This window comes from Somniosus microcephalus, chromosome 8, assembly GCF_052327205.1.
Source record: "Somniosus microcephalus isolate GS21.2 chromosome 8, FLI_Smic_1.0, whole genome shotgun sequence".
In the NCBI taxonomy this organism is placed as follows: Eukaryota; Metazoa; Chordata; class Chondrichthyes; order Squaliformes; family Somniosidae; genus Somniosus; species Somniosus microcephalus.
Genome location: NC_140994.1, coordinates 52,256,206 through 52,283,889, shown reverse-complemented (window position 1 = coordinate 52,283,889; position 27,684 = coordinate 52,256,206). Strand labels below are relative to the sequence as shown.

At 44.3% G+C, this 27,684-nt stretch overlaps 1 protein-coding gene across 9 annotated transcripts in view; it reads right to left on the bottom strand.

Moving 5' to 3' along the window:
• Nucleotides 1–27,684, bottom strand: part of jakmip3 (Janus kinase and microtubule interacting protein 3) — a 567,199-nt gene that overhangs the window by 246,004 nt on the left and 293,511 nt on the right. For all 9 annotated transcript variants that reach the window (XM_085994710.1, XM_085994718.1, XM_085994709.1 and 6 more), the window contains one exon: nt 3,249–3,380. In XM_085994710.1, coding sequence (XP_085850836.1) covers nt 3,249–3,380 — 132 coding nt within the window. The remainder of the gene's footprint in view (nt 1–3,248; nt 3,381–27,684) is intronic.

Below are 27,684 nucleotides of genomic sequence, written 5' to 3'. Positions count from 1 at the left end.
TGAAATGCCATAGCATACAAGGTTATGGACCAAATGCTGGAAAATGGGATTAGATTAGACAGGGCTTGATGGCCGGCGTGGACGCGATGGGCCGAAGGGCCTCTTTCTGTGCTGTATAACTCTATGACTCTATGACTCTAGGTGTTGCTGGAAGTGAGGTAGCAGTGCTACAGCCTCTTGGCTGTGGAAGTTACATGACATGGTGTGACAATAGCGGTATAAAGAAGAAAATAATATAATAAATGTTATAATACAACACAGTAATCAGTGCAAACTTGGAGTGTTACTTTATATCATATCTAATGGAAGATCCAGTGAACATTTATCCAAAGGAAACTGGAGTTTTCCTTAAATATTTGAACAAAACTTAATTACTAAAATATGTTATGTTGCCCTTTGGATGTCCTTTAACTCCAAATTCAGAAGAACACCTACTGTACCAGTATATCATGTTCATTTTACACATTAGGTATCTGCATGCATCGATGAGAGAGGTTGCTAACTTGTAGCCAAATTGTGCTGATCTGTGGGCAGTTTTATACAATGGTTGCAATCCATCAGGACATGGATTGACACTCAGCTGGCAGAGATGGGAGACTTGCCTCACCATCATTCTGGGCTGGATTCCAATCCATATCCTAGAGGCAAAGCATTGGTGTTTGGAACTACAAGGTTGAGATTTCCCCATTTTGGCCCTTTTCTGTAGCACTAAGTGAGCTGTAGCTGTGCGCAGACTTTGACCACTCAATTTCACTTCACCACTTAATTCTTTCAAAAATTTAATTCCAGCAGATCATGAATGAATATGCATAATTATTTATTGTTTCCTACTGCAAAAGGTAGACTGTTTACTTAAAGCTATTATTATATGTACAGAGCTGTTTCACCATCTAGGGGATTTTCCTACTGTCCTGTGTCAGGGAACTCTGCATTCTCCAGCCTCAGACCAGGACAGAAAAAGAACTGAGACATGTTGTGTTAGGTCTATCCCATGATTTTCTATGGCTTCCCCACAAGGTGGAACTGAGCATATACGTGCAATAGGCACAGGTCCATGGCAGCTATTTTAATGGGACAGGAGAGGTTATTCCCGGCCTCTAATCTCATTTTCCTGCTATTCTGCTTGGTGGGCACCCCAGCCTAGGGGCACCCTTGTGAAGACCCCTTGCTGAGCGGATGGTCTGTGGGGGTCGAAGGGAGAGCCTGAAGAATGTGTAAGCAAGCGGCAGAATTAATTTTAAGCGGCTCCAGCCCCCTCGGGACATTTTACACCACTTGGGACCTTTTGGCTGTTTTTCTCCAGCAGTAGAAAGAAGGCCACAATCTCGATGGCCCACAGCACAGCTGCAGGCCTGAAAGACTTGCAGCAGCACTCAGATTTGCTGTCACATTTCTTGGCCCAGTCATGGGGACAGGTTTGTGCTGAGACTATGCCCTGGGCCATACAAATGGGCCAAAGGTGAAAAAACAGGGGCAGCTACCTCCTGAGGTGTGCCTGTTAGGCCGCCCATAGAGGAAAACCCATTATTATATGCATAAATGGGAATCAGCAGTATTCCCAAAATAAGAACATGCCCTATTTTAACCCATGTGTGACAAGAGGGCTGGCAAAGTTTTTACTCTTGACTGCAGCAGATGAAATATTCAATTGTTCCCCACTGTGTGTCAATGACAAGGGATCATGGCCTAGAAATTCAGTGGGCTGCGCCACCCGTTAGCGCCCTAAGAGGGCACTTAGTGGGTTTTACGCCACTGGCCACGCCTCCCACTAAATTTAGCGGACGCTAATGGCGGCACTAGCCGTTAGCGCTGCACCGCTACCGATGACATCATCGGTGTGCGCAGCGCCCTGCTACCGCCCCGAACGCGAAATTTAGTAGCGCCCCCTGCTTTAACGCCGGTCGCAATTTGCGACCGGTTCAGGGGGGCCTACCCGTGGCGGTAGAGGCGCTGAGGTGCGGGGCGGCCATTTTTTTTGCTGGCCACCTGCCAGCACCTCCCCGCGCCGCCGTCCCCAGCCTCCTGAGCACCCCCCCCCCCCCCCGCGCAGAGTGCCGGCTGTGTCCCAAGAGCCCGGCATTTCTCCTCGGTGCCGGGCTCTTTTGCCAGCACTCGCGCTCTTCGAGCGCACTGCAGCAGGCCCCTCCCCTTTAAGAAGGGGAGGAAGGCCTGCAGTACCGCAGTGCGCCGTGCCGCAGCATGTGGCGCTGCGGCACGTTGCGCTGTGATTTTCAGTTGCAGCGCCCCAAGAGGGATGCAGGGTGGCTCGAGTAGCGCCACGCTTCCATCTGGGGCGCTGAAAGTGAATTTGCGGCGGGAAGCCGCGACTCCTTCCGGGGCGGTACTTCCTGCGCCCTGGCGAGACTGGTGCCCCAAACAGGGCGCCAGTGAATTTCTAGGCCCATGTCTTTAAGGATAGCAGCTTTGGTAGGTCTAATAATTTGAGTACAGGTTGAGCGTCCTGAATCCGGCAACCGCGGGACCGAGGCTGAACCGGTTTTTGTGTTTTTCCGGACTTTGGAATGTGTTTCTGATGTCCGAAGTCCGGAAATATCGCAACTTGGGCTTGGGAGTTTCCGGATTTCGGACATCAGAAACACTTTCCGAGTCCGGAAATGCCTGGGCCCAGGCCCGGTTTGACAGGGTGTCCGGATTCCGGAGCATTTTATGGATTCTGGACGACGCTGCCACCAATCGTCCCGAAGTCCGGATTCCGGAACATTCCGTATTCCAGAACTCCGGATTTTGGACGCTCAACCTGTACTGTAGTTGTAAAGCAGTAAAAGGACCTGCTATTTGGTAGTGGGAAAGGTGGGAGTAGCATCACAGCTAAGCTCGATTGTATCCTGTCCTAACATCCAAACATGCACACTTTCCACTGAAGGCTATAGGATAGCAACTGATTTTTTCCCCCTTTCTAGCCCAGAGATAGGAGACAATTGTAATGTAGCCAATGCTGCATCGGCTGAGATCAGAAAACTCAGCATAGGCCAGGGTCCAAACCTGGGATCTTCTGGTCTGTACGTCAGAGCACCAGCCATTAAAGGAGACCATTTTATTTAACCAAAAGTGTTTGATCATGAGTCAATGCTCTGTGTGCAGCTTAGAAGCTAATCATTGCCAATTTACTCATTTTTGAAAAATATTTGAAGCTGAATCTATGTAAAGAAAGCAATTTGAATGGAATGAATCTAGAAATAATGCTGAAGACAGCACGGTCCCTGTGTTTCAAATAATTATTATGTTACCTTGCTGAGATCATCGATGAGGTTTTGCTGTTCAATAATTTGCATTCGAAGAAATTCAATTTCTTTTTCTTCGTGACTCTGGTCTAGGTCATTTAAGGAGCTTGGTCGGCGTATACTCCCCACTCTTTCCTTCTACACGGAGAATGAAAAAGCATAGAGGAAAATTAAAACACATTTGGAAAAAGTCAGAAAAATAGTACCGTAACCATTCTGCATACATTTTCAACCTATTTTGTAATGAAATTTGCCTCCCTTTTAAGAATAATAATAAATGTTTTGATCATTTATAAGCCAAAATCCTGTTGGAAAACGTTACAGAACAAGTTGAGAATGCCACCAGTCAGCCGACTATTATGTCATCCAACACGGGGTACCTCAGAAGAAGGAACCACCCTTACAACTGTGCACTTTTCTAAGCTGGGATCTCCACAGCACAGCGGCACAGAATGTCTGAATAAGCAGATTATCACAATTCCCCAGTTTCAGAAACAAGTGGAGCAGGTTGATTTTTTTTTGTGTGTACTCATCCTCTCCCTGAGAAGGTTGAGATTATTCCATTTTGGCCCTTTTCTGCAGCACTAAATGAGTGGTGGATGTGTGTAGACTTTGATAGCTATGTAAAGAAAGCAATTTGAATGGAATGAATCTAGAAATAATGCTGAAGACAGCACGGACCCTGTGTTTCAAATAATTAATATGTTACCTTGCTGAGAGCAGAGCCACAACCTCACACTGAAAATAAGTGAATACAATTTTAATGACAGTAAATAATTTGCCTGTTGTTACTACTGCAGCATTTAAGTAATGCTTTCTATTCCAAATAATAATCACCAATGGAATTCAAAAGGATTTTAAATGCACCTCATAATGGATAAGAAAGTGACAGTTTAGTAGGATTCTTATGAAAGTAATTCATTGCAGGATCAGCGACGATTCCTTTTTGCAAGCTTATCTTGGAGAAGGCAGAGAATGAATTGTGTTCTGATCAACGTGGAGGGACAGGATGTCAGTGCTGAGGCCTGGAACACTCTTCTGTCCAATGTCAGCATCAAGCAGTCCCTCATCAGGTACAACATGGATTAAATGTAAAGTTCCCTTTTCTCTGCCTCAACAATAGGTAAATAATTGCTCTGGTTGCTATTTGCAGTGAAATCATAAACAACTCTTCCTGAATGCATTTACAAAATGTTGCTATGCACAATAATCAGAGGAATTCTTCCTCAATGTATCTCAACTCCCAGCTTCAGAAAAACACCACCGACTGCACTGGTGTGACTTTGCTTTACCTACATCAATCATGTTCATGGCCTGTCTGAGTGAAATTATCAATCTAGTGCCAATCTGTGCTGAATTATGGACAGTTTTTACTGAGGATCTGTGGCCACTTTAAAAAGAGTTCAGAGCATTCAAAGTTACTTCAATTATAAGCGATTGTTCCATGATCCAGCAGGGATTAGCGCTCTCAGGAAGAGTATGTCAGTAAATTACAGATTTTCTGTCCATTTATTTTATTGGACAAAAAAAGCAAGGGCTGTGGGTTTGGGATTTGCCAGCTTGCGAGCTTTCTTCCCCATTCGGTGCATAGAATTGTGGAATCATTCCCTTTAATTTTTACAGCTACTTGGTTGTTGTGTAGTACCCACAGCCTGATCTATGTTGCTTAAAGCAGCAGCCAACTGTTATTCTTTTGCTAAGTTATTTCTTGCTTTGAGCTTTTCCAAAAAATTTAATTGGTTTCAGTCAGAATTTGATTTTGCATAAAGGATTTTTTTGAAGAAAAATGTGTTTTCCTCAGGGATTTTTACTTGGCTTTTATTCCAATTTGTTTCACAATTGGATATTAACAGTTTGGTTGAGACAAATCCAAAATCTTTGTTTGTATCATTTAGGGACTTAATTAATGGGATAAATTCTTCTTGTGCAAAATGTATGTAAATTTGTAAATCTGATTTCATGACTAAATATGACAAGCGTATTTTGCGCAGGTACCACTTGTAAGAGCTGAGTCATAGAACACAGGCAATTATCTTGTAAAATGTGGCTGTGGTCAGATCCACCTGTATATAATTTAAGTATATTTGGTGGGGTTGGCTGCTAAAGGGAGGATTTGACATTTTGTTAGGGAAAGAATGGATTTGAAATGGGGGAACTCTTTTATTGAACATTAGTAGATAAATATAAGTAAGTGGGTGCACCATGGCATTGTTCAGAGTAAGTCGCAGAATATATATCGTTGGTTGTTTTCTCTCTTTCTTTTCTGGTCCTGTCTCTTTCTGTTTTTACTGGTTGTCTGGGTGTCATCTTTTGTTTCAACTTGCTGTGTAATTCTTTCTGTGTCCTTTTCTTCCTTTGTTTTTTACTTTTGCCTTCTCTCCCTCCCCTCTTTTGCCATTAGGAGGTGTGGATGCCAGTTGCTGAAGGGTACGGCTGTTAGTGGCTGAGGGATCTGGCCAGGGGTACAGGCCAGTTTTGGGATGATGGATGGTAGCAAAACAGCAATGCAAAGGGAGAGGAACTGCACTCCGGTTCTTGGCATAACTGCACATCCCATCTCGTCGCAACTATTTGACAGCATATCCTCGGTCCTATTGCCTCCACTATCCCTTATCCTTCCCACAATTTCCTCACTTCCAATGCCCATTCCGTCCCTTCTGCTTTGCACCACTGCCTCACATTTGTTTGGTCCTCTTCATTGTTAAATCCCTTCTCACCACCTATGCAGTTTGATATTGACCTCGGAGACCCAGTCCTTCACGTCTGAATTGCCCTTTCTCTGCTACTTCATCCCATCCCCATCTACTTTGCCCCTATTCCTCTGCTTCACTCCAATCCCTCTTCCCCACTTTCATAATTTCCCTCTGCCTCCCTCAGTTTCAGTCTCTCTCCCTAGCCTCCATTCATAATCCCCATGCTGACTTTGCTCCTATTTTCCTCCTCCTTGTCCCCTAACGGGCTCTTTCGACAGTATGAGCCTTTTGTTGTTTAGGGCACTTATAAGCTATATTGTATTTAAAAGTGCATTAAACAACAAATTGTAGCCTGAGACGATCAATTGGAAGGCCACAGGGGCTGGGAGCAGGAGCAAGACAAAGACTGATGGTAGCGGGACAAAAGGAGGCCACGTGGACTGTGATCAAGGTGATGGCTGAAGGCCCACACAAGGGTAAAGAAAGAGCTGGTGACTCAAGGTCTCTGGGTTGTGAGTGGGACAGACAAAGGTGGTTGGGAGCGGGACAATGACTCAAGGTGGCTGCGAGGATGATGGTGGCATAAGGCTAAGCAGAAGTGGAGATGTCAGAGTTGCCAATGGATGTGAGCCATGGCCTAAGGAGATGTACAGCAGCTGGCAGGGGTACAGACAGGTAAAAAATACAGAGATCACACAACCTGGACCAGGGTGGTGATAGGAAACCCAAGGTGGGTGGAGCTTCCAAGGAGGGAACATCAGGAACAAGCCAGAGAATGTCAGGTGCAGGCTGGGGTGCATGGGGAAAGGCCAGGGAGGATCTCTCAGAGTTCCAATAATTAAGGAGTGGCCTAAAGTGGCAAAGATTCTGAAGGAAGACAGATTGAGCAGCCTTTCATCGACCCCCACAAGCCACTGTGCAGGTGGAGCTGGCAGATGAGATTAACAGGAGCTACATAGTACCACCAGAGATAGGAGGCCTGCAAATGTCTGCTGAAGATTGAAAGCACGTTCAATAGTTTGTGGTACAGGCAGCGCTGTAAGTCAGTGATTAGGGTTGCGAAGGGGTGGAAAGTTTCCGGTAAATTTCCGGAAATTTTCCACGGGAAGTTTAGCTTGGGAATTTGGGGAATTTTGCCCAAAACAGCACATGCTAGCATAATGTTTTTTTTTGTATTTCTTTCATTTTTTTTCACAGGTTCTCTCTTAAAATTACTAACAGAGATGGAATCTTAATTATTAAGGAATTTCCTAATCAATATATGTTTATCTTCTTATTTGGCTTGTTTTAATAATTACAAATTTTGTGTGTGACTGTGAACAAATGTGTCCTGATTGGTTGGATGAGTGGATGAGCGATTAGCTCCCTCTATTGGTGATGTAGCGTTGTGCGTGCACAGGTCATGCTTCCATCACATGGAGCATCAGGAAAAATGTACTCACCCTGTTGCAATCGTGCTGACTGACCGCAGTTCGACACAGAGACGAATGCCCTTTATTTCTCTGCATAGAACAATGTCACGTTTACCGTTGGATGTGTGGAAGCATTTTATCCCAGGCATTAAAGATGGAAAGACTGTGTACATGTGCAAACACTGTACAAAGCCATATGTAAAGAATGCCACAAAGATGCAGCAGCATTTATCCAAATGCAACAACTTCACTCAAAGCTCACAGCAGTCAGCCCAGAGTTCCTCTGCTTTCGTTCAAGAAGATGATGGTTCACATTCAGCATCAGGCTCCTTATCATCAGCAACTCCTGGACCACTTGGAAGGTTCTTTGATACAATGGATAACCATAGCCAGAAGAATGCAGACGAGTGCCTTGCTTGAGCTGTATATGCAACAGGCTCACCCCTCATGCTCACAGCCAATGTGTACTGGAAGAGATTTTTCAATGTTATTCACCCTGCATACTGTCCTCCCACCAGACATGCTTTATCTACTTATTTGCTGGAGACTGAGTATAACAGAGTCCAAGGAAAGCTCAAAGAAACGATAGAGATGGCAGACTGTGTTGCAGTTATCGCAGATGGGTGGTCAAATATACGAGGGGAGGGCATCATAAACTACATCGTCTCCACTCCTCTCCCAGTGTTCTTCAAGGGCACCGACATGAAGGACAACAGATACACAGGCACATACATTGCTGATGAGCTGAAAGCGGTCATCAACAATCTTGGATCACAAAAGGTCTTTTCAGTAGTTACTGACAATGCTGCGAATATGAAGGCTGCTTCGGCTCAAGTGGAGGAGGCCTACCCTCATATTACGTCTATTGGGTGTGCAGCTCATGGGCTCAACCTGCTCCTCAAGGACATCATGGGTTTGAGAACCATGGAAACACTGTACAAGAGAGCCAAGCAAGTTGTTAAGTATGTCAGGGGAAAACAGATAGTTGCAGCAACCTACAACTCCAAGCAAACGACAAAGAACAAGAACACCACACTGAAGCTGCCCAGCAACACTAGATGGGGTGGCATTGTCATAATGTACAACAGCCTTCTGGAGGGTAAGGTGTCGCTGCAAGAAATGGCAATATCCCAGTCTGGGGATATGGAAACCACCATCAAGAAAATACTGCTGGATGATGTGTTTTGGGAGAGAGTGGTTAGCAGCCTTAAACTACTCTCACCAGTAGCATCTGCAATTGCTCAGATTGAAGGAGACGACACTGCCTTGTCAGATGTTCTCAGGCTTTTTGCTGATTTAAAAGAACAAATCAGCATTGCCCTACCCACATCCCTGCTGCTCAAAGCAGAGGAGAAGGCAATTGTTCAATTCATACAGACGCGTCAAGAATTATGTGTCAAGCCGATTCATGCTGCAGCATACATGCTGGACCCACAGCATGTTGGGAGATCAATACTTTCTGGAGACCAAATCAACAGCGCTTACAGTGTGATTTCTACCCTCTCACGCCACCTCAATCTGGACGTGGGCAAAGTTCTGGGAGGGAAGACTGGCAAAGTTCTCTACCAAGCAAGGTCTTTGGAATGGGGACGGGATATGGGAATCATGCAAGCGTATCAGTGCATATACCTAGTGGAAGGGACTTTGTGCATCTGAAGCCCTGTCACCCATTGCATCGGTGATACTCCAAATCACACCTTCATCAGCGGCCTCTGAACGAAACTGGTCACTTTTTGGGAATACGCATACAAGGGTGCGCAACAGGCTGACTAACAAGAGAGTGGAGAAACTGGTGGCTATCCAGGCGAACCTACAACTTATTAAGCCAGATACAGAAGTGTCCACCACACAGCTAGACCGTGACACAGAGGAGGAAATGGACACGTCAGAGCCAGAGTCAGAGAATCAGGAGGAGCAATGATGAGTAGAAGACTCAGAAGACTCATAAGTAGAAGACTCAAAGGGACAAAATAAGGACAAATTACAGGCTAAATAAGCTGACTCTCTTTTTATTTTATTTTAGATGGGTCTTTTTTGTGGGGGTTCAATAAAGTTCAAAATTATAACCTAAATAAAGTTTTGAAAGCCTGTTTTTATTTGTATGGAACAGTATGTCTATTTTGATGACAAAGATAATATAAGGGTCAGAGACAAAACCATCAGTGTGCAAAAAATCTCAGAATTCCCATAAATTCCCAAAAATTCCCATGGAAAGTTTCCTCTTTTAAAAATTCCCGGAATTTTGCAACCCTATCAGTGATCAATTTAACACTGGAAATCCGTCCACCTGTAAATGTCACAGGGACTGTCATGGCTATTGTGGTCATTTTAACATGAGAATTTCCATAGGAATATCCATATAAGATTTTTCAATGGCATGTGTGACCCATATACTGATTTAATATATAATAGATAAGGTGGCATATCTGCTGTGACTGTGACTGCTGTTCTGCCCAATACTTCATTCCTCTGGAGCACTTAAGTGCAGAAAGTAAAAATGTTATTGAAAGAAAAATGTACAATTAGATCACCTAAATGAATCCAATTAATATGATTTAAAAATGAAAAGGAAATGCTTTACTTTGGAAAGAAAATGTATTTGCCATTTGTGCTGCATTACAGGAAGCTGTTCCCCCCTAATGCCCCTTTAGAGTATTGGTGTGCCGCCAATTGGAGAATGTGTTAAGATTTCATTTGAAAGCTCTCATTCCTAAGCATTTGATACCATTAGAATAGTTCAGATCCAGACACAGCACATCAACAGAATTCAGAGAAAGCTCAGCTCTGCTTATCCTTGGTGGAAACATCAACATCTTATAAATTCTATATCTATCTAATTATGCAATACGGCGGACTTGCTTAGCAGGCCAGGGAGCAAATCAATCTCTTGCTGATAGATTCCGTATAATCCAAAACCATGAAGGCCCATGGGCTTCATGCTGATGACCTACTCCATTGTCAGAGTGCACTTTGCACAGCATCAGAGGGTTGTGGCACGGATGTCAATCCTTCACAAGGTTACCAATTAGAGCAGCACCAGAAGATTTGCTTCTGTTGGAGCCAAACCTCCAGAAACACAAGAGCTGCTGCAGCTCCACCGCAGGCTTCCTGTATCAAGCTGACAAGATTACAAAGTGTAAGCAAAATGCTTTGAATGCTTCCATATAAGAAGAAAATTTCTATTTAGAATAAAGCTTCTAGATTAAAGAATAAAGCTTCCCTTTAAAAAAAAAGTTTTCCATATAAACATTGTAGCTTAATTGCACCAATAAAGATTGAAACCTTGTTCATTCAACGCTGTCCTTGGAGCATTCGAGTAAAGGAGGTACCTAGGCATTCTTTTTATCTTATGTTTTATGAGCTGGTTTTAGGGAGGCCTGGTGTTATCTCGGACAAGGGAGTAGAACAGATGGCTGCTAGGCGAGAGACAAAGAGCATTATTGATCGGAAGCACTTTTCAAGGGTGTGTTTTAATGTATCTAAGACTGGTCTTGAAGGTTAGATGTTAGAGTATTAATAGGCAAAATGGACATGCTCAAGGCAAAGCCCTGCCAGATTGATCACCTCGAAACCTTGTGGGGCTAGTCAGCTTGTATACCAACAGCTCATTCACTGTTTAACTGTTTAGTTATAACCATTGCATGTTAACTTCTTTATGCTGTGTTGTAGTTTCTTTAGTACGTATAATAAACATATATACTTTGGAACAAGGCTCCCTCTAGACTCTGAGTATCACAGACCAAATCTGATATAAATAATTTACACAAAGAATATCAGAGGGCAAAGCTTCATACACTGCTCATCCATCCTCTGGAATTAATGGGTGGAAAATCATTTGAGTTCCTGAGATGCACTTCTGTTGCACGAACCTCTGTATCGACATGCTCGTTCGTAAGTATATCCCTAACAGTATTAAGAACACTGTTCAATAGTTCGATTACAGACTTATTCATCACTTACTCAAGTAATCACTGGAGCATGCAATAGGCTATGGGGGATTGGTAACTTGCCCATTATGAATTGAAACCCCGGCAATTTTCTGTGTCCCCAATAATCACCATGGTCAAATTCATTAGACATCTGTCCTTGTCATAGTTGTCCTCAATTACACCCCGTTGTTATGCCAACTAATATTTTAAAAATCTTAAATAGAACAGCTGTAAATAGACACAGCTGGACTTTCCGTGCTGTAGATGAAAATAAACGATGGTGTGCTTTTAATCCGGCGGGGGGGGGGGGTGGGGTGGGGTGGCGGTGGCGGTGGCAGCAGTGGGGGTAGAGGTAAAAGAGATACAAAAGGGTAAAATAAAGTTATGTGAATCTGGAGTTTCCCTGAACCTGTCAGCAGTCTAAGGGTTAATAAATTCCTCCATGACGACTTGATTCTGAAAAAGGTTTGAACAGTTGCTGGGCACAATCTTACCCATGCCACGTTGTGGATGTACAACGGACATTCCCGTCACACTGCATGAACAAAAAATATTATACGGCAGTACTTAAATTATGGGAGGACTGCTATTCATCTCTTAGTTTGGACTATTTCCAGATAGCTTGTCCTCTTGTTCAGTTGTTCTTATTGAGAATGGCAATGGAAGCCAGTCCACCAGGGGCCATAGATTTAAAGTGATTGGTAGAAGGATTAGAGGGGAGTTGAGGAGAACTTTTTTCACCCAGAGGCTGGTGGGGGTCTGGAACTCACTGCCTGAAAAGGTAGTAGAGGCAGAAACCCTCATCACATTTAAAAAGTACTTGGATATGCACTTGAAGTGCCAGAACCAACAGGGCTACGGACCATGAGCTGAAAAGTGGGATTAGGTTGAATAGCTTTTTTTCGGCTGGCACAGACACAATGGGCCGAATGGCCTCCTTCTGTGCCGTAAATTTCTAAGATTTTACCGACCATAGAGCACATATACCAGAAACGCTGTTTACGGAGGTCACGGTCCATCATCAAAGACCCTACCCACCCCAGCCACAGTCTGTTCGCCCTCCTGCCATCTGGGAGACACTACAGATGCATTCGCACCCGTATGACCAGATTTAGGAACAGCTTCTTTCCCAGGGCTGTCATCCTACTGAACTCCACAAATAAACTCTAAAGCCTGCACATCTGCCAATGCACTTTATTATGGTTATGTTTATGTTAATGTATTACAAGCCAAATGTATGTTGAATGTTTAAATGTCTTAATCTAAATGTACACTCTCGGGAGCCGCAAGCCTACATTTCGTTGTACTGCACTTGTGCACTAACAATGACAATAAAAGTTGATTTGATTTGATTTGATTCTATGATCCAAGTTAGCAGTATTGCTGATACAGAACCCAGACTGGTGCACTGCTGCAAAATAAATAAATGAATGTCACTGCGTTTCCAGCATAATATCAAACTGTCTTCGCTCCCTTGATACTAGAACACTGCTACAATCGTGCATTACCATTTTTCAGGAAATCTGAAAATAGTGTATGCTTTGCACATTGCTAAATTTTACGAGCACCAAATCATTAATAACATTTGGCCCATGGATTATTACTTTGCTTGAATAATAGAAGGAAGGAGGAAGAAAGAGGCTCAACAGCATACACTCTTTTATATATATCCATTAAAAAATCAAAAATGATAAATTTGATCATTATGAAATTTGGAGAATATAATTGTTAGGCCTTATGGACATTTAATGAATTATGTTAAATAGATTTAATGTACATATGTAAATGAGGTTCAATTATAAGGTGAACCTTCCCATTATTACTCAAACCATAATTCCCATTTTTTCCAAGTTTGGAGAATATAATTATATCATGGAGAGTAACATGTTGAGAAATTTATGGATGTAAATTAGATTAATTATAAAATGAATTTCCCTTCAAAATCTGTTAAGTCTGGCAGCATGCAGCGAGTAAAAGTGGCATCACATGCGATATTTTAAGGCTCCTGTGTGTCTCACTACCAGCTTCTGTAAAATTTCTGCTGAAAATTGGTAAATTGCCAACCATTATAAAGAAAAAAATAATTTACAAAAAAAAAGACAATGTTATTGATGGAGGGACCATTGTTAATTTTTACAGCATCTGAGAAAGGTTCAGTAGCTATATAATACATACAGTATAGCTAAATAGTACATGTTGCATGCAGTTCCCATATGGTATACATGCCATTCATGTGTGATATATGCATATATCACGAATGCTCGGCGTCAGTTTTAAGCAAGGTGCATTCTCTTTATAATTACATATTTTTAATAAGCTTGCATAATTCATGCACTTCCTTTCCAGAAACTTTACTTCCTGTAGTCACAATTTATGGTCAAAATTTGCCATTGTTAATTGCTGTGTCAATATTCTCATTCAATTTTGCTATATTAACTGTCATAATGTATTTGCAGTCTCTGGGCACTAGATGGCTCTGTGGAGCAAGTTTCTGAAGTCGCTGAACTCTGTCACCATCTAGTATATAGACACACGTATATGCATCAGCTAACTGTGGGCGGAGCCAAAGGGAATTTATTAATAAAACCAAAGGAATGTAGGCATTATGGCCATGATTAATGTAAACAAATTTTTGGATCTGCATAAACTTTAACTTTTAAAAATGGAATATCCTGTTTGAATATCAATCAGCCCAAGAGGAAGAGTGCTGTTTAAATGCATGTTACTCAAAGTAGCATGATAGTGTTTTATTTCAAAATATAGTTATATTTTTACATGGGCAACCTTTAAATGAAGCTACATTCCTTTAAATGTACCGATCAGATTTTTCTGGGCACAAGTAAACAAACATGTAAGATGTGATTTCAATGCTGTATCTAACCTGTGATTGAGATGTCAATTAGAAACTTCGACTTCATTCTTGTGATAAAGAGAACATGTGAGCCTCATTCTCACATATCCATTATTGCCAAATGTTGCCTTCTGCAAACAAAATAAAACTCAGCAAAGCTGAATTGTTATGGTAATGCTGAAGATGAAAAATATTTCTGATTTAACAATGTTGGTTTCAAAGCATTTTCCCTGTGAAATTATTTAAAGAAAGATTCATCAGCAGTACAGGTAGGCTATCAGTATTTCCCTTTGGATACCACGGTAAAAGATTCATGTATAATTCACTAACATTTGCTCCACGATGACAGAGTGTAGGAATAGGAGAAGGGAGAAAGGGCTCCTGCTGGCAGCAAATTTTCATCCATAACATAAAAACAATGTTATTTCTTTCTTAACTAAACTTAAAAGACATATTCATTGACAAGAATCTTGTCATTCATGTGGAAATGACTTATGAAATGATACTGGGCGGCCTGCTGGTGGCACTGTCCAGGGAGAGTATAAATACTTGGGCATGGGCCCAGATTGCTTAGGACATTCTTTAACAGGAACTAGTGAAGGACACAACTAGACCTCCATGTTGAAAAACAGTTGATTAAAGCCTTGTTTAATACTCAGACTAAATGCCTAGTAGTTTTCTTACGTCATTCATCATGTTTATTTGGATAACTTACTAATATCTTCAGGGTTCTTTCGGTTCTCTTACTCATCTGCCATAATTTTGGCATTTATACCATTTTTCTGGGGTTTCTAAAGTCACAGTGGATTAGCAGGATATTCACTATGGAAATTCATCCCCACTATATATAATTTTCACAAATAGATTAAATTGACTAGTAACTAGACTATCCACTTAACTTAACATGGGCAAAATTTTATTCAATTTGCAATGCTACTAAATATCATTAATGCTACTAAATATCATTAGCGCATTAAAGTCTATTTAATAATGAACAAACTGATCACCAACTATTAATCTCATTCATGTCCATGTAGGAGTTCCACACCATGCCACAGTGGGGATGATTGAGATAGAAAAATTCCTAATTGGGATTCATTATTTATTTTTTGAGTCATAAATGTGACATAATTTCAGCACTCAAGGTTAATTTCGGATTCAAGAAGTGAAAAAGCAAAGGCCAGAATATTGGTCTCTCGCCAGAAATCTGAGTGAAGTACAGCGCGCAATGTGCATCCGAAGATGAAGGCTTGAGACAGACTTGAAATTGGGCTTCGGACTTCATCTACATACTACCAGCAAGATGGGGATGCCTAACTCAATTCGAAGGGATGGTGGAAGCAGCCTTTAAACCATATCTTTAAAAGTAGGACAAGTTGACAAAGCTGTTTTAAAAAAAAAAACACATATAGGATCTTAGGTTTTATAAATAGGGGCATCGAGTACAAAAGCAAAAGGGTAATGATAAACCTAAACACATCATTAGTTACACGCAGTTTGAACATTGTGTCCAGTTTTGGGAACCCTACTTTGGGATGATGCCAGGGCCATGTACAGGCTGTAGAAGAAATTCACTAAGATGATACCAAGAATAGCAGGCCCTAGTTATAAGAAGAGGCTAGAGAAACTATGGCTCTTTTCATTAGAACAGAGAAAGTTATCAAGGCATCTGTCAAGATATTCCAAATGATAAAGGGTTTTGACAAGACAAACGTTATTTCTACGGGTCAGGGAGTCAGTAATTAGTGAGCATAAAGTTAAGGATTACAAACAAGCTAGATATTGAAAGTGGAATTCTTTGCAATTCATGTAGGTAATCGTATTGTGCAGCGCAGCATATAGTGCAACATGGGTGAAATCTATTATCTCTGGGTCTTTACCAATCCTGCCACTCTGTAAAATTCCAGTCCTTTCCTGTTGCTGCTGGTTGTTCATAGGGAAAGAGATTAAATTACTTCCTTGAGCAAACAAGACATCTATCACTTGCTTCACACATCTATTTACTGCAGATTGATTAATGTCACTGATGTTGACAGTGTCACTTTGGAATGATTCAGAAGTATAGAAGTTAAAAGGCTGTTCACGGCTATTGGCAATGCCATGTCTGTGGATAATTTTGGCTGCAGGTCATTTTTCAGCATGCAACATAACTCAGCCACAGGCTCCCTTGTGAATCGCAGCCTGCACAAACACATTGAGCTTTGTGCACCTCACCCTGTAAATGGAAGGGTACTATTGGATGGGCACAGCGCATCTCTGGTGCATCCTGACCTACCAGGTATCCTTCTGCTTGTCCACATTTTCCTCCAAAAAACATAAGTGTAGGGGGTTCCTGTTTGAAAGCTGATTGTTGTAATGTATGTACCTTTAAGGGGAGAACTACTTTTTACAGCTCCTGTATACTGTAGTACCGGCAGTGACAACACCTGTATATAAACCCTGAATAGGGATCTGTATAGTCAGTTCTAGAGTAACCCTCATTCAGTAAACACCTGTTGATTGTTCCCTGCAGTCTTTTGTCTAATTATTGAAGGACACAACATCAAGATACACGGATCTAACATTGGCGACGAGCAGATTCAAACCTACCTGCAACTCTGCATCACCTCCCAGGGATTCGCTCTTGGAGAACAGTGGAAGAAGGCCGAGTCCAGAAGCACGGGCGTCGACCACGGGAAACCCCCCAGTCATCCAGCGGAGATTGAGCATCGCAGGGGAGGCTGTCGAGAGCCAGGCTTGGCTTTCCAGCACGGTGGTCCAGCGAAACGGGCTGGCAACAGGTACTGCGCAGACCCTTCCCAGACAGCGGCGGCTAGAGCCGACCGACGGCACAGAAAAAGGCCGAGCAGCGTCGACGGGGGAGAGAGAGAGGGTAGAGCGCACAGGGCGCAGCCGGTGTTCAGGACTGAGCGGTGTCAACGAGAGAGAGCAGAGCGCAGCCGGTGTTCAAGGGCCGAGCAGCGTCAACGGGGGAGAGAGGCGTGCAGGAAAACGCGCAGAGCGCAGCTGGTGTTCAAGGGCCGAGCAGCGTCAGCGGGGAAGAAAGGAAAGCGCGGGAGATGCCATTTTGAGCCGCAGCGGGGAAGAAGGGAGAGTGCAGGAGATGCCATTTTGAGCCAGTCTAAACACACCCAGGGATGCCGAAGAGTGGCAGTGTCACAGCGTTCGACAATGAAGTCGAAGATTGGACGACATATGTCGAACGCATAGAAGTGTACTGCAAGGTGAATGAAGTGCCAGATGACAGGAAAGCACTGGTATTGTTGAATTCAATGGGTGCAAAAACATATGGCTTACTGCGAAACCTAGTAACCCCAGAGAAGCCAGTGGAAAAGGATTTAGAAAACATAGTGTCAATCCTACAGGACCACTTAGACCCCACACCGCTGCTGATAGTGGAAAGATTTAAGTTTCACAAAAGGAACCAGCATAAAGATGAAAGTAATGCTGAGTATTTAACGGAACTGCACAAGCTATCGAAACACTACCAGTTTGGAACGGGGCTAGCAGATACTTTAAGGGACAAGTTTTTGTGTGGGCTTCAAAGTGAAGGAACCCAGAAACGGCTTCTATCAGAAAAGGATCTTACGCTGGACAAGGCTTTCAGCATGGCAGTATCACACAAAGCAGCAGCACGGGGCCCGGCAGAGATACAACGGAGACCACAAGAATATGGCACAAATGAAATGTCATACAGAACAGTGAAGTGCTATCGCTGCGGCAGAACAACACACGACCATAAGGATTGCTGGTTCAAGGACAAAGTGTGCAGACAGTGTGGAAAAGTAGGACACATAGCAAGAGTCTGCAGGTCGGGAAAGAAAACCAGCAGCAAGAAATCTCCACAGGAGAAGTACAAGAAGGTACATAAGGTGACGGAGAGTAGTTCAGACGAACAGAAAAGTGATACAGGCTCCGGAAGCAAGGAGCTGGGTTGTCTGAAACTACATAATGTAATCAAAACGGAGGATCACCAAACTATCTGGTTCACGCTCAAGATAGCAGGAGTCCAAGTGAAAATGGGACTGGACACAGGATCAGCCCTAACAGTCATAAACCGAAGGGACTACAAGCGGCTATTCTCACATATACCCTTGAGAGATACAGAGATTGTCTTGAAGACATACACGGGGCAAAAAGTCTAACCCAAAGGAAAAATAAGGGGGAACATTATATATACCGGCAAGGAAACACCAAAAATGGACCTATATGTATTGCCAGATGGAGGACCACCACTACTAGGACGTGAATGGATCCGGAAGATACAGCTAGATTGGCATTCCATACAAGCACTGACTGTAGATGCCAAAAAGGATGACGACGTCACACCTGGACGACTGTCAAAAATGCTAACTGATGCACAAGAAGTGTTCCAGCAGGGACTCGGAACGCTAAAAGGCATAACAGCGACGATCAAAATAGAGGAAAATGCAAGCCCAAAGTTTTTTAAGGCCAGACCGGTACCTTATGCGATCCGCCCAGCCGTCGAAGCAGAGCTGGAAGGTTTGGAACGTTCAGGAGTACTGTCCAAAGTGGACTGGAGTGAGTGGGCTACACCCATCGTTCCTATAATGAAGAGGTCGTTGAGTAATACGCCTGGGGAACCAAAGAAGGTTCGCATCTGTGGGGACTTTAAGGTGACAGTGAACCCAGTCCTTCACACGGTACAATATCCGCTTCCGCGGATTGAAGATATTTTCACCTCGCTATCTGGAGGGAAATGCTTCACTAAGATTGATCTGGCCCAGGCGTACCTGTAAATGGAGGTAGAAGAAGCCTCGAAACAGTACCTCACGATCAACACTCATAAAGGTCTCTACCAATACAACCGGCTGGTGTTTGGGGTAGCATCAGCTCCGGCTATTTGGCAAAGGGCAATGGATCAAGTCCTGCAAGGGATTCCAGGGACCCAGTGTTATTTGGACGACATCCTGGTCACGGGCGAAAATGACAGTGATCACCTCGCCAACCTGGAGCAGGTGCTCACTAGATTGAAGGAATATGGGCTCCGAGCTAATCGCCACAAATGCGAGTTTTTCCAGAAGCAGATCTCGTATTGTGGCCACGTTATTGATAAAGAGGGGTTACATAAGTCCCCTGAAAAGATTGAGGCAGTAGTCAAGGCTCCGGCACCGGAAAATGAGTCACAACTGAGGTCGTTCCTCGGGCTGGTGAACTACTATCATAAGTTCTTGCCGAATTTGTCTACAGTACTACACCCACTGAACACCCTACTGCAAACGGGGGTACCATGGAAGTGGAATGACGAATGTAAACGAGCTTAACAGAAGTGTAAAGAATTGATCACATCAAAAGAGGTATTGGCTCATTTCTACCCAGCACTACCAATTCGGTTGGCGTGTGATGCATCACCCTATGGCATTGGAGCAGTGCTGTCGCACAAATTCCCAGACGGCTCAGAGAGGCCAGTAGCCTTTGCGTCTCGGTCACTAACCTCAGCCGAGCGTAACTACGCCCAGATTGACAGGGAGGCCCTCAGCCTAGTGTGGGGAGTGAAAAAGTTCAACCACTATCTGCACGGGCAGAAGTTCACCTTGCTGACTGACCACCAACCACTTGTCTCCATCTTTAATCCAAAGAAGGGCGTTCCGGTGATGACTGCGCAACGGCTACAAAGATGGTCCCTTTTTCTAGGGGCGCACCAATATGAAATAGAGTATAAGGACACGAAACAGCATGGAAACGCTGATGGGCTATCATGCCTGCCACTGCCTACTGCGGAGGAAGCACCAGCAGTGGATCCTGTCGACATATTTCATTCGACTATAATTGAATGCTTGCCAGTGACTAACGCTGGTATAGAGAAGGAGACCCGAAATGACCCGACACTGTCTCGGGTATATGATTTGACGGTGAAGGGATGGCCAGCACATGGCGACTCACTGTTGCCAGCATTCTCATCCAGAAGAGAACAGCTGTCAGTATGCCAGGGGACCTTGATGTGTGGATCCCGAGCGGTAATTCCACCCAAGTTAAGGGAGAGAGTGCTCAATGAGCTTCACGAAGGTCATCTGGGAGGGGTGAAAATGAAAAGCCTTGCTAGGGCTTATGTGTGGTGGCCGGGGATCGATCAGCAAATCGAGGACCTGACAAAGAGCTGCTCAGGATGCCAGACGGTCCAAAATGCACCACCACATGCCCCTCTACACCCATGGGAGTGGCCCTCATCTCAATGGCAATGGGTGCATATTGATTTTGCTGGTCCATTCATGGACTCAATGTTTTTAATAGCCGTGGATGCGCACTCGAAATGGCCTGAGGTGATCAAAATGTCCTCCACCACCACGGAGAAAACTATTGCAGTCCTACGGACCATTTTTGCCAGGAATGGCTTGCCAGAGCAGATTTGCTCTGATAACGGACCACAGTTTGTGTCCAAAGAGTTTCGAAGATTTATGAAAAGGAATGGGGTAAGGCATTACACATCCTCCCCGTATCATCCAGCCACAAATGGATTGGCTGAGAGGTTCGTACAAACCTTTAAAAAGGCAGTAAGGGCCATGTGCGATGACGACATTCCACTGCAGCATAAGGTGGACAATTTCCTGTTAGCCTACAGAAATGCAACACATGCAGTCACCAACCAGACCCCGGCCATGATGTTCTTTAACCGAAGGTTGAGATCTCGTCTGGATTTGCTCAGACCAAATGTACGAAGAGATGTTGAGAATAAGCAATTCCAGCACATCAATGAGAAGCCGACAAGGAGCTTCAATGTAGGGCAACCAGTCTTGGCCCGCGACTACCGAACAGAGAAATGGCAACCAGGAACGATATGCACACGGCAGGGGCCACTAATGTACACAGTGGATGTTGGGGAGAACATTGTGAGACGCCATGTCGACCAGATCCTAGAGTCACAGGAATGAGTCAACCCCATGTCTCGCCCATACGTACCTGGTGATGAACCCGACGTACAGGTAGCATCTACCCCAGAAACAGTAGCATCGGAAGCGGATGAACCAACCGACGACAGGGGGCCAGAATCGCCTCCGCACCAAGAGCAAGACACTCGGGAAAGGCGCTATCCAGAAAGGATCAGGAAGCCTCCCCAAAGACTGAATTTATAAATAGACTATTTTCAGTTAATGTTGCATGTTAAAAGTGTTAATTGTAATTAGTTTGATATTTAATTGTTAAATGAGTGTTATGGTACTGTTAATCTAAAAGGGGAGGAATTGTAATGTATGTACCTTTAAGAGGAGAACTACTTTTTACAGCTCCTGTATACTGTAGTACCGGCAGTGACCACACCTGTATATAAACCCTGAGTAGGGATCTGTACAGTTAGTTCTAGAGTAACCCTCATTCAGTAAACACTTGTTGATTGTTCCCTGCAGTCTCTTGTCTAATTATTGAAGGACACAACATCAAGATACACGGATCTAACAATTGTGATACTATTAAATGAGATTGGTGCAAAAATGGCAGGAACACAATAGTTGCCACAAAGGTACATCAACAGCTAAATGAACATTAGAAGAAACAAAACAAAAGATGTAAATTCCCTTTGCAGTATTCAGGCAGGTCGCCTTTAAAAGTACAGTAAATTTGTTAGGATAGACCTCCCTTCCATTATGTATGCTGACTCCCTCCTACCATATCATTACCTATCTAAGTGTTTCATTATTCATAGTTCAGCGAAGATTCACCAGGCTGATACCTGGGATGGCAGGAATGATGTATGAGGAGAGATTGGGACGATTGGGCTTGTACTCGCTGGAGTTTAGAAGAATGAGAGGGGATCTCATTGAAACTTATAAAATTCTGACAGGACTGGACAGACTAGATGCAGGAAGGATGTTCCCGATGGTCAGGGAGTCCAGAACCAGGGGTCACAGTCTAAGGATAAGGGGTAGGCCTTTTAGGACAGAAATGAGGAGGAATTTCTTCACCCAGAGAGTGGTGAACCTGTGGAATTCTCTACCACAGAAGGCAGTAGAGGCCAATTCATTAAATATATTCAAGAAGGAGTTGGATATATTTCTTAAGGCTAAAGGGATCAAGGGGTATGGGGAGAAAGCAGGGACCGGGTACTGAAGTTGGATGATCAGTCATGATCGCATTGAATGGCGGAGCAGGCTAGAGGGGCCGAATGGCCTACTCCTGCTCCTATCTTCTATGTTTCTATGTTTCTATTATCCATCTAATACCCATAACAGATAGGTCCACTTGCCTGTAGTTTTGTGGGTCATCTCTAAGTCCCTTTTAAAGATTAATATTAAGTTATCTACTTTCCAATCCTGAGGCATCACTTCTGTTTCTACCCTAAAAATAGTGGTAAGGACAGGAACCCTTTTGCTAGCCACTTCTGTAAGTATCCTTGTATGAAGTCCATCCAGGTCTAGTGCCTTGTCTTCCTTTAATTTCCTTTAGCCTTTCAGCAACTACCTTATCTGAAATTCCCATCTCTTTTAGTACTTCCTCGGCTCTAACCTCCACCACCCCAGAAATTCAACCTCCATGGACTCCTCCAAGAACTCAGAGTTGAAGAATGCATTCAATATATTTTCTATTCCCCTGTCGCTTGTTACCAATCATTCAGTGCCCCGCTACCCCAACTGCTACAAATATAGTTATAGAAATGTTTGACACTTTTAATATTTCCTGCTACCCAAACCTTATTTTCTATTTTAGCTCCCCAACCGGTTCCTTAACCTCCTTTACCTTGTTTGTTTTATATGAAGTGGTCCACCGTACTAGCCACACCTTTATACTTTAAAATAATTTTCTCTTTTTCTACGTAACTTTGCACTTCCTATCTTAACTCTACTTTTTCTCCCCTTGTCTACTCTCTTCCCACCTACATCCACGACTCTTCCGACACCCTCCACCACTTTAACAGTTTCCAGTTTCCTTAGCCTAACCGTCTCCTTTTCACCATGGATATCCAGTCCTTCTACACCTCCATCCCCCACCATGACGGCCTGCGGGCCCTCCACTTCTTCCTTGAATGGAAGCACTACCAGTCCCCATCCACCACCACCCTCTTCTGCCTGGCTGAACTAGTTCTCACATTGAACAACTTCTCCTTTGACTCCACTCACTTCCTCCAAATAAAAGCTGTCACTATAGGAAACTGTACGAATCTTGGTTATGCCTGCCTTTTCGTGGGATATGTGGAACATTCCTTCTTCCAATCCTACTCGAGTCGACTCATGCACCTCTTTTTCTGGTACATTGATGACTGTATCAGTATCCGCGACACTCTGATTCCACCAGCCACCACATTTAATGGATCATCCTCTGCCATTTCTGCCACCTCCAGCGTGAAGCTACCACCAAACACATCTTCCCCTCCCCTTTCAGCATTCTGAAAGGACTAATCCCTCCGCGACACCCTGATTCTCTCTTAAATCACCCCCAACGCCTGCTCCTCTTCCCACGGGACCTCCCCGTTCAAGCACAGGCGATGCAACACCTGCCCTTTCACCTCCTCCCTTCCCACTGTCCAGGGCCCCAAGCATTCCTTCCAGGTGAAACAGTGATTTACTTGTACTTCTTTCACTGTAGTATACTGTATTCGCTGTTCACATTGCAGTCTCCTCTACATTGGGGAGAGCAAATGCAGATTGGGTGATCACTTTGCTGAACCATTGCATTCAGTCTCCATCCCACTCCCAATCAGCCCTCTCTGTCCTTGTCCTTCTACACTGTTCAAATGAAGCTCAACGGAAGCTTGAGGAACAGTACCTCATCTCTCAATTAGGCACTTTACAGCCTTGCGGACTCAACACTGAGTTCAACAATTTCAGATCATAACCACTGCTCCCATTTTTTTGGACAGCAGGTGCTGGTAATGATTCTGCTGTTGCCATTCACAGCTCCTCTTTTGTTTCTTTACTTGTCCCATTCCCACCCCCTTTGCCTTGCATCATCATCCCTTTTGTCATTTAATCTCTCCTGCCTTCCACCCTATCACAAACCTTCCCTTTTGTTCTTTCCTCTCCTCCCCGCCTTTCCCTGCCTCTGTACTTGCTTGAAAACTGTTACATCTCTAACTTTTCCAATTCTGACAAAAGGTCATTGACCTGAAATGTTAACGTTGTTTCTCTCCACAGACGCTGCCTGACCTGCTGAATATTTCCAGAATTTTCTGTTTTATTAATCTCTTTTTCTCTTATTTCCTGCATTTTATCCACTGTTGCCCATTTTGGTCTTTTCCCCGTTAACCTTTTTCCCTCATGGTATGTATCTATTCTGTACTCGGTGTACAATTTTAACAAATGGATCTATGCTTTTCCCCTCCAAAGGTACTGACCCATCCAGCTATCTAAGCTCAGCTCTCATCCCTTCAAAATCTACCTTTCTAAAGATGAATGTTACTATTTTACACTTTCTCTTTTCCATCATAAGCCGAACCTTAAACTCCATCATGTCGTGGTCACTGTTGCCAGGGCATTCTATGACTTAGATCTACTATACCATCTCCTGGTTGTTACTTTAGCTGCGATTTTACTTACCTCGGCGGGTCCATGGCGGGCGATGTCTGTGCTGGGTTCCAACCCTGCTGCTGTCTCCATCCCGCTCTGTGAAATGATTTTCCCATGATGAGGCTTGTTAATCCCGCACAGCGCATTTCCCGGCCAATTAGAGGAAGCCAGTCTGGTGAAGTCATTTGATGACATGTGATCAGCCGGTTTCCTTAAAGGGACCATGTCAAAATTTATTTTGACATTTGTGCTGTCAGTGTTCTACAGCAGTGAGGTGCTGAAAACACTGACAATGACTACACAAAGGCACAGGGCTGCACCCAGGCCCTCCCATGACTCCCTCCATATGCTTATGGAGGGAGTCACAGCACGCAGGGAGGTCCTCTTTGTTAAATCCGTGTATCTTTAGGTAGTGTGTCCTTCAATAACTAGACAGAGACTGCAGAGGAACAATCAACAGATGCTAACTGAATGAGGGTTACTCTAAAACTAACAGTACAGATCCCTACTCAGGGTTATATACAGGTGTGGTCACTGCCGGTACTACAGTATACAGGAGCTGTAAAAAGTAGTTCTCCCCTTAAAGGTACATACACTACAATTCCTCCCCTTTTAGATTAACAGTACCATAACATTCATTTAACAATTAACACTATTAACATGCAACATTAACTGAAAATAGTCCATTTATAAATTCAGTCTTTGGGGCAGCTTCCTGATCCTTTCTGGATAGCGCCTTCCCGAGTGCCTTGCTCTTGGTGCGGAGGCGATTCTGGCCCCCTGTCGTCGGTTGATTCATCAGCTTCCGATGCTACTGTTTCTGGGGTAGATGCTACCTGTATGTCGGGTTCATCACCAGGTACGCGAGACATGGGGTTGACTCGTTCCTGTGACTCTAGGATCTGGTCGACATGGCGTCTCACAATGTTCTCCCCAACATCCACTGTGTACATTAGTGGCCCCTGCCGTGTGCATATCGTTCCTGGTTGCCATTTCTCTGTTCGGTAGTTGCGGGCCAAGACTGGTTGCCCTACATTGAAGCTCCTTGTCGGCTTCTCATTGATGTGCTGGAATTGCTTATTCTCAACATCTCTTCGTACATTTGGTCTGAGCAAATCCAGACGAGATCTCAACCTTCGGTTAAAGAACATCATGGCCGGGGTCTGGTTGGTGACTGCATGTGTTGCATTTCTGTAGGCTAACAGGAAATTGTCCACCTTATGCTGCAGTGGAATGTCGTCATCGCACATGGCCCTTACTGCCTTTTTAAAGGTTTGTACGAACCTCTCAGCCAATCCATTTGTGGCTGGATGATACGGGGCGGATGTGTAATGCCTTACCCCATTCCTTTTCATAAATTTCCGAAACTCTTCGGACACAAACTGTAGTCCGTTATCAGAGCAAATCTGCTCTGGCAAGCCGTTCCTGGCAAATATGGTCCGTAGGACTGCAATAGTTTTCTCCGTTGTGGTGGAGGACATTTTGATCACCTCAGGCCATTTCGAGTGCACATCCACGGCTATTAAAAACATTGAGTCCATGAATGGACCAGCAAAATCAATATGCACCCATTGCCATGGAGAGGAGGGCCACTCCCATGGGTGTAGAGGGGCATGTGGTGGTGCATTTTGGACCTTCTGGCATCCTGAGCAGCTCTTTGTCAGGTCCTCGATTTGCTGATCGATCCCCGGCCACCACACATAAGCCCTAGCAAGGCTTTTCATTTTCACCCCTCCCAGATGGCCTTCGTGAAGCTCATTGAGCACTCTCTCCCTTAACTTGGGTGGAACTACCGCTCGGGATCCACACATCAAGGTCCCCTGGCATACTGACAGCTGTTCTCTTCTGGATGAGAATGCTGGCAACAGTGAGTCACCATGTGTTGGCCATCCCTTCACCGTCAAGTCATATACCCGAGACAGTGTCGGGTCATTTCGGGTCTCCTTCTCTATATCCCCGTTAGTTACTGGAAAGCGTTCAATTATAGTCGAATAAAATATTTCGACAGGGTCCACTGCTGGTGCTTCCTCCACAGTAGGCAGTGGCAGGCGTGATAGCCCATCAGCGTTTCCATGCTGTTTCGTGCCCTTATACTCGATTTCATATTGGTTCACCCCTAGAAAAAGGGACCATCTTTGTAGCCGTTGCGCAGTCATCACCGGAACACCCTTCTTTGGATTAAAGATGGAGACAAGTGGTTGGTGGTCAGTCAGCAAGGTGAACTTCTGCCCGTGCAGATAGTGGTTGAACTTTTTCACTCCCCACACTAGGCTGAGGGCCTCCCTGTCAATCTGGGCATAGTTACGCTCGGCTGAGGTTAGTGACCGAGACGCAAAGGCTACTGGCCTCTCCGAGCCATCCAGGAATTTGTGCGACAGCACCGCTCCAATATCATAGGGTGATGCATCACACGCCAACCGAATTGGTAGTGCTGGGTTGAAGTGAGCCAACACCTCTTTTGATGTGATCAAGTCTTTGCACTTCTGGAAAGCTCGTTTACATTCGTCATTCCACTTCCATGGTACCCCCGTTTGCAGTAGGGTGTTCAGTGGGTGCAGTACTGTAGACAAATTCGGCAAGAACTTATGGTAGTAGTTCACCAGCCCGAGGAACGACCTCAGTTGTGACACATTTTCTGGTGCTGGAGCCTTGACTACACGGTGGCATAGTGGTTAGCCCTGTTGCCTCACAGCGCCAGGGACCCGGGTTCGAATCCGGCCTCGGGTGACTGTCTGTGTGGAGTTTGCACATTCTCCCCGTGTTTGCGTGGGTTTCCTCCGGGTGCTCCGGTTTCCTCCCACAGTCCAAAGATGTGCGGGTTAGGTTGATTGGCTATGATAAATTGACCCTTAGTGTTAGGGGGATTAAATACGTGGGGTTACGGGGATCGGGTGGGATATGTGTCGGTGCAGGCTCGATGGGCCGAAATGGCCTCTATCTGCACTGTGGGGTTTCTGTGATTCTGTGATACTGCTTCAATCTTTTCAGGGGACTTATGTAACCCCTCTTCATCAATAACGTGGCCACAATATGAGATCTGCTTCTGGAAAAACTCACATTTGTGGTGATTAGCTCGGAGCCTATGTTCCTTCAATCTAGTGAG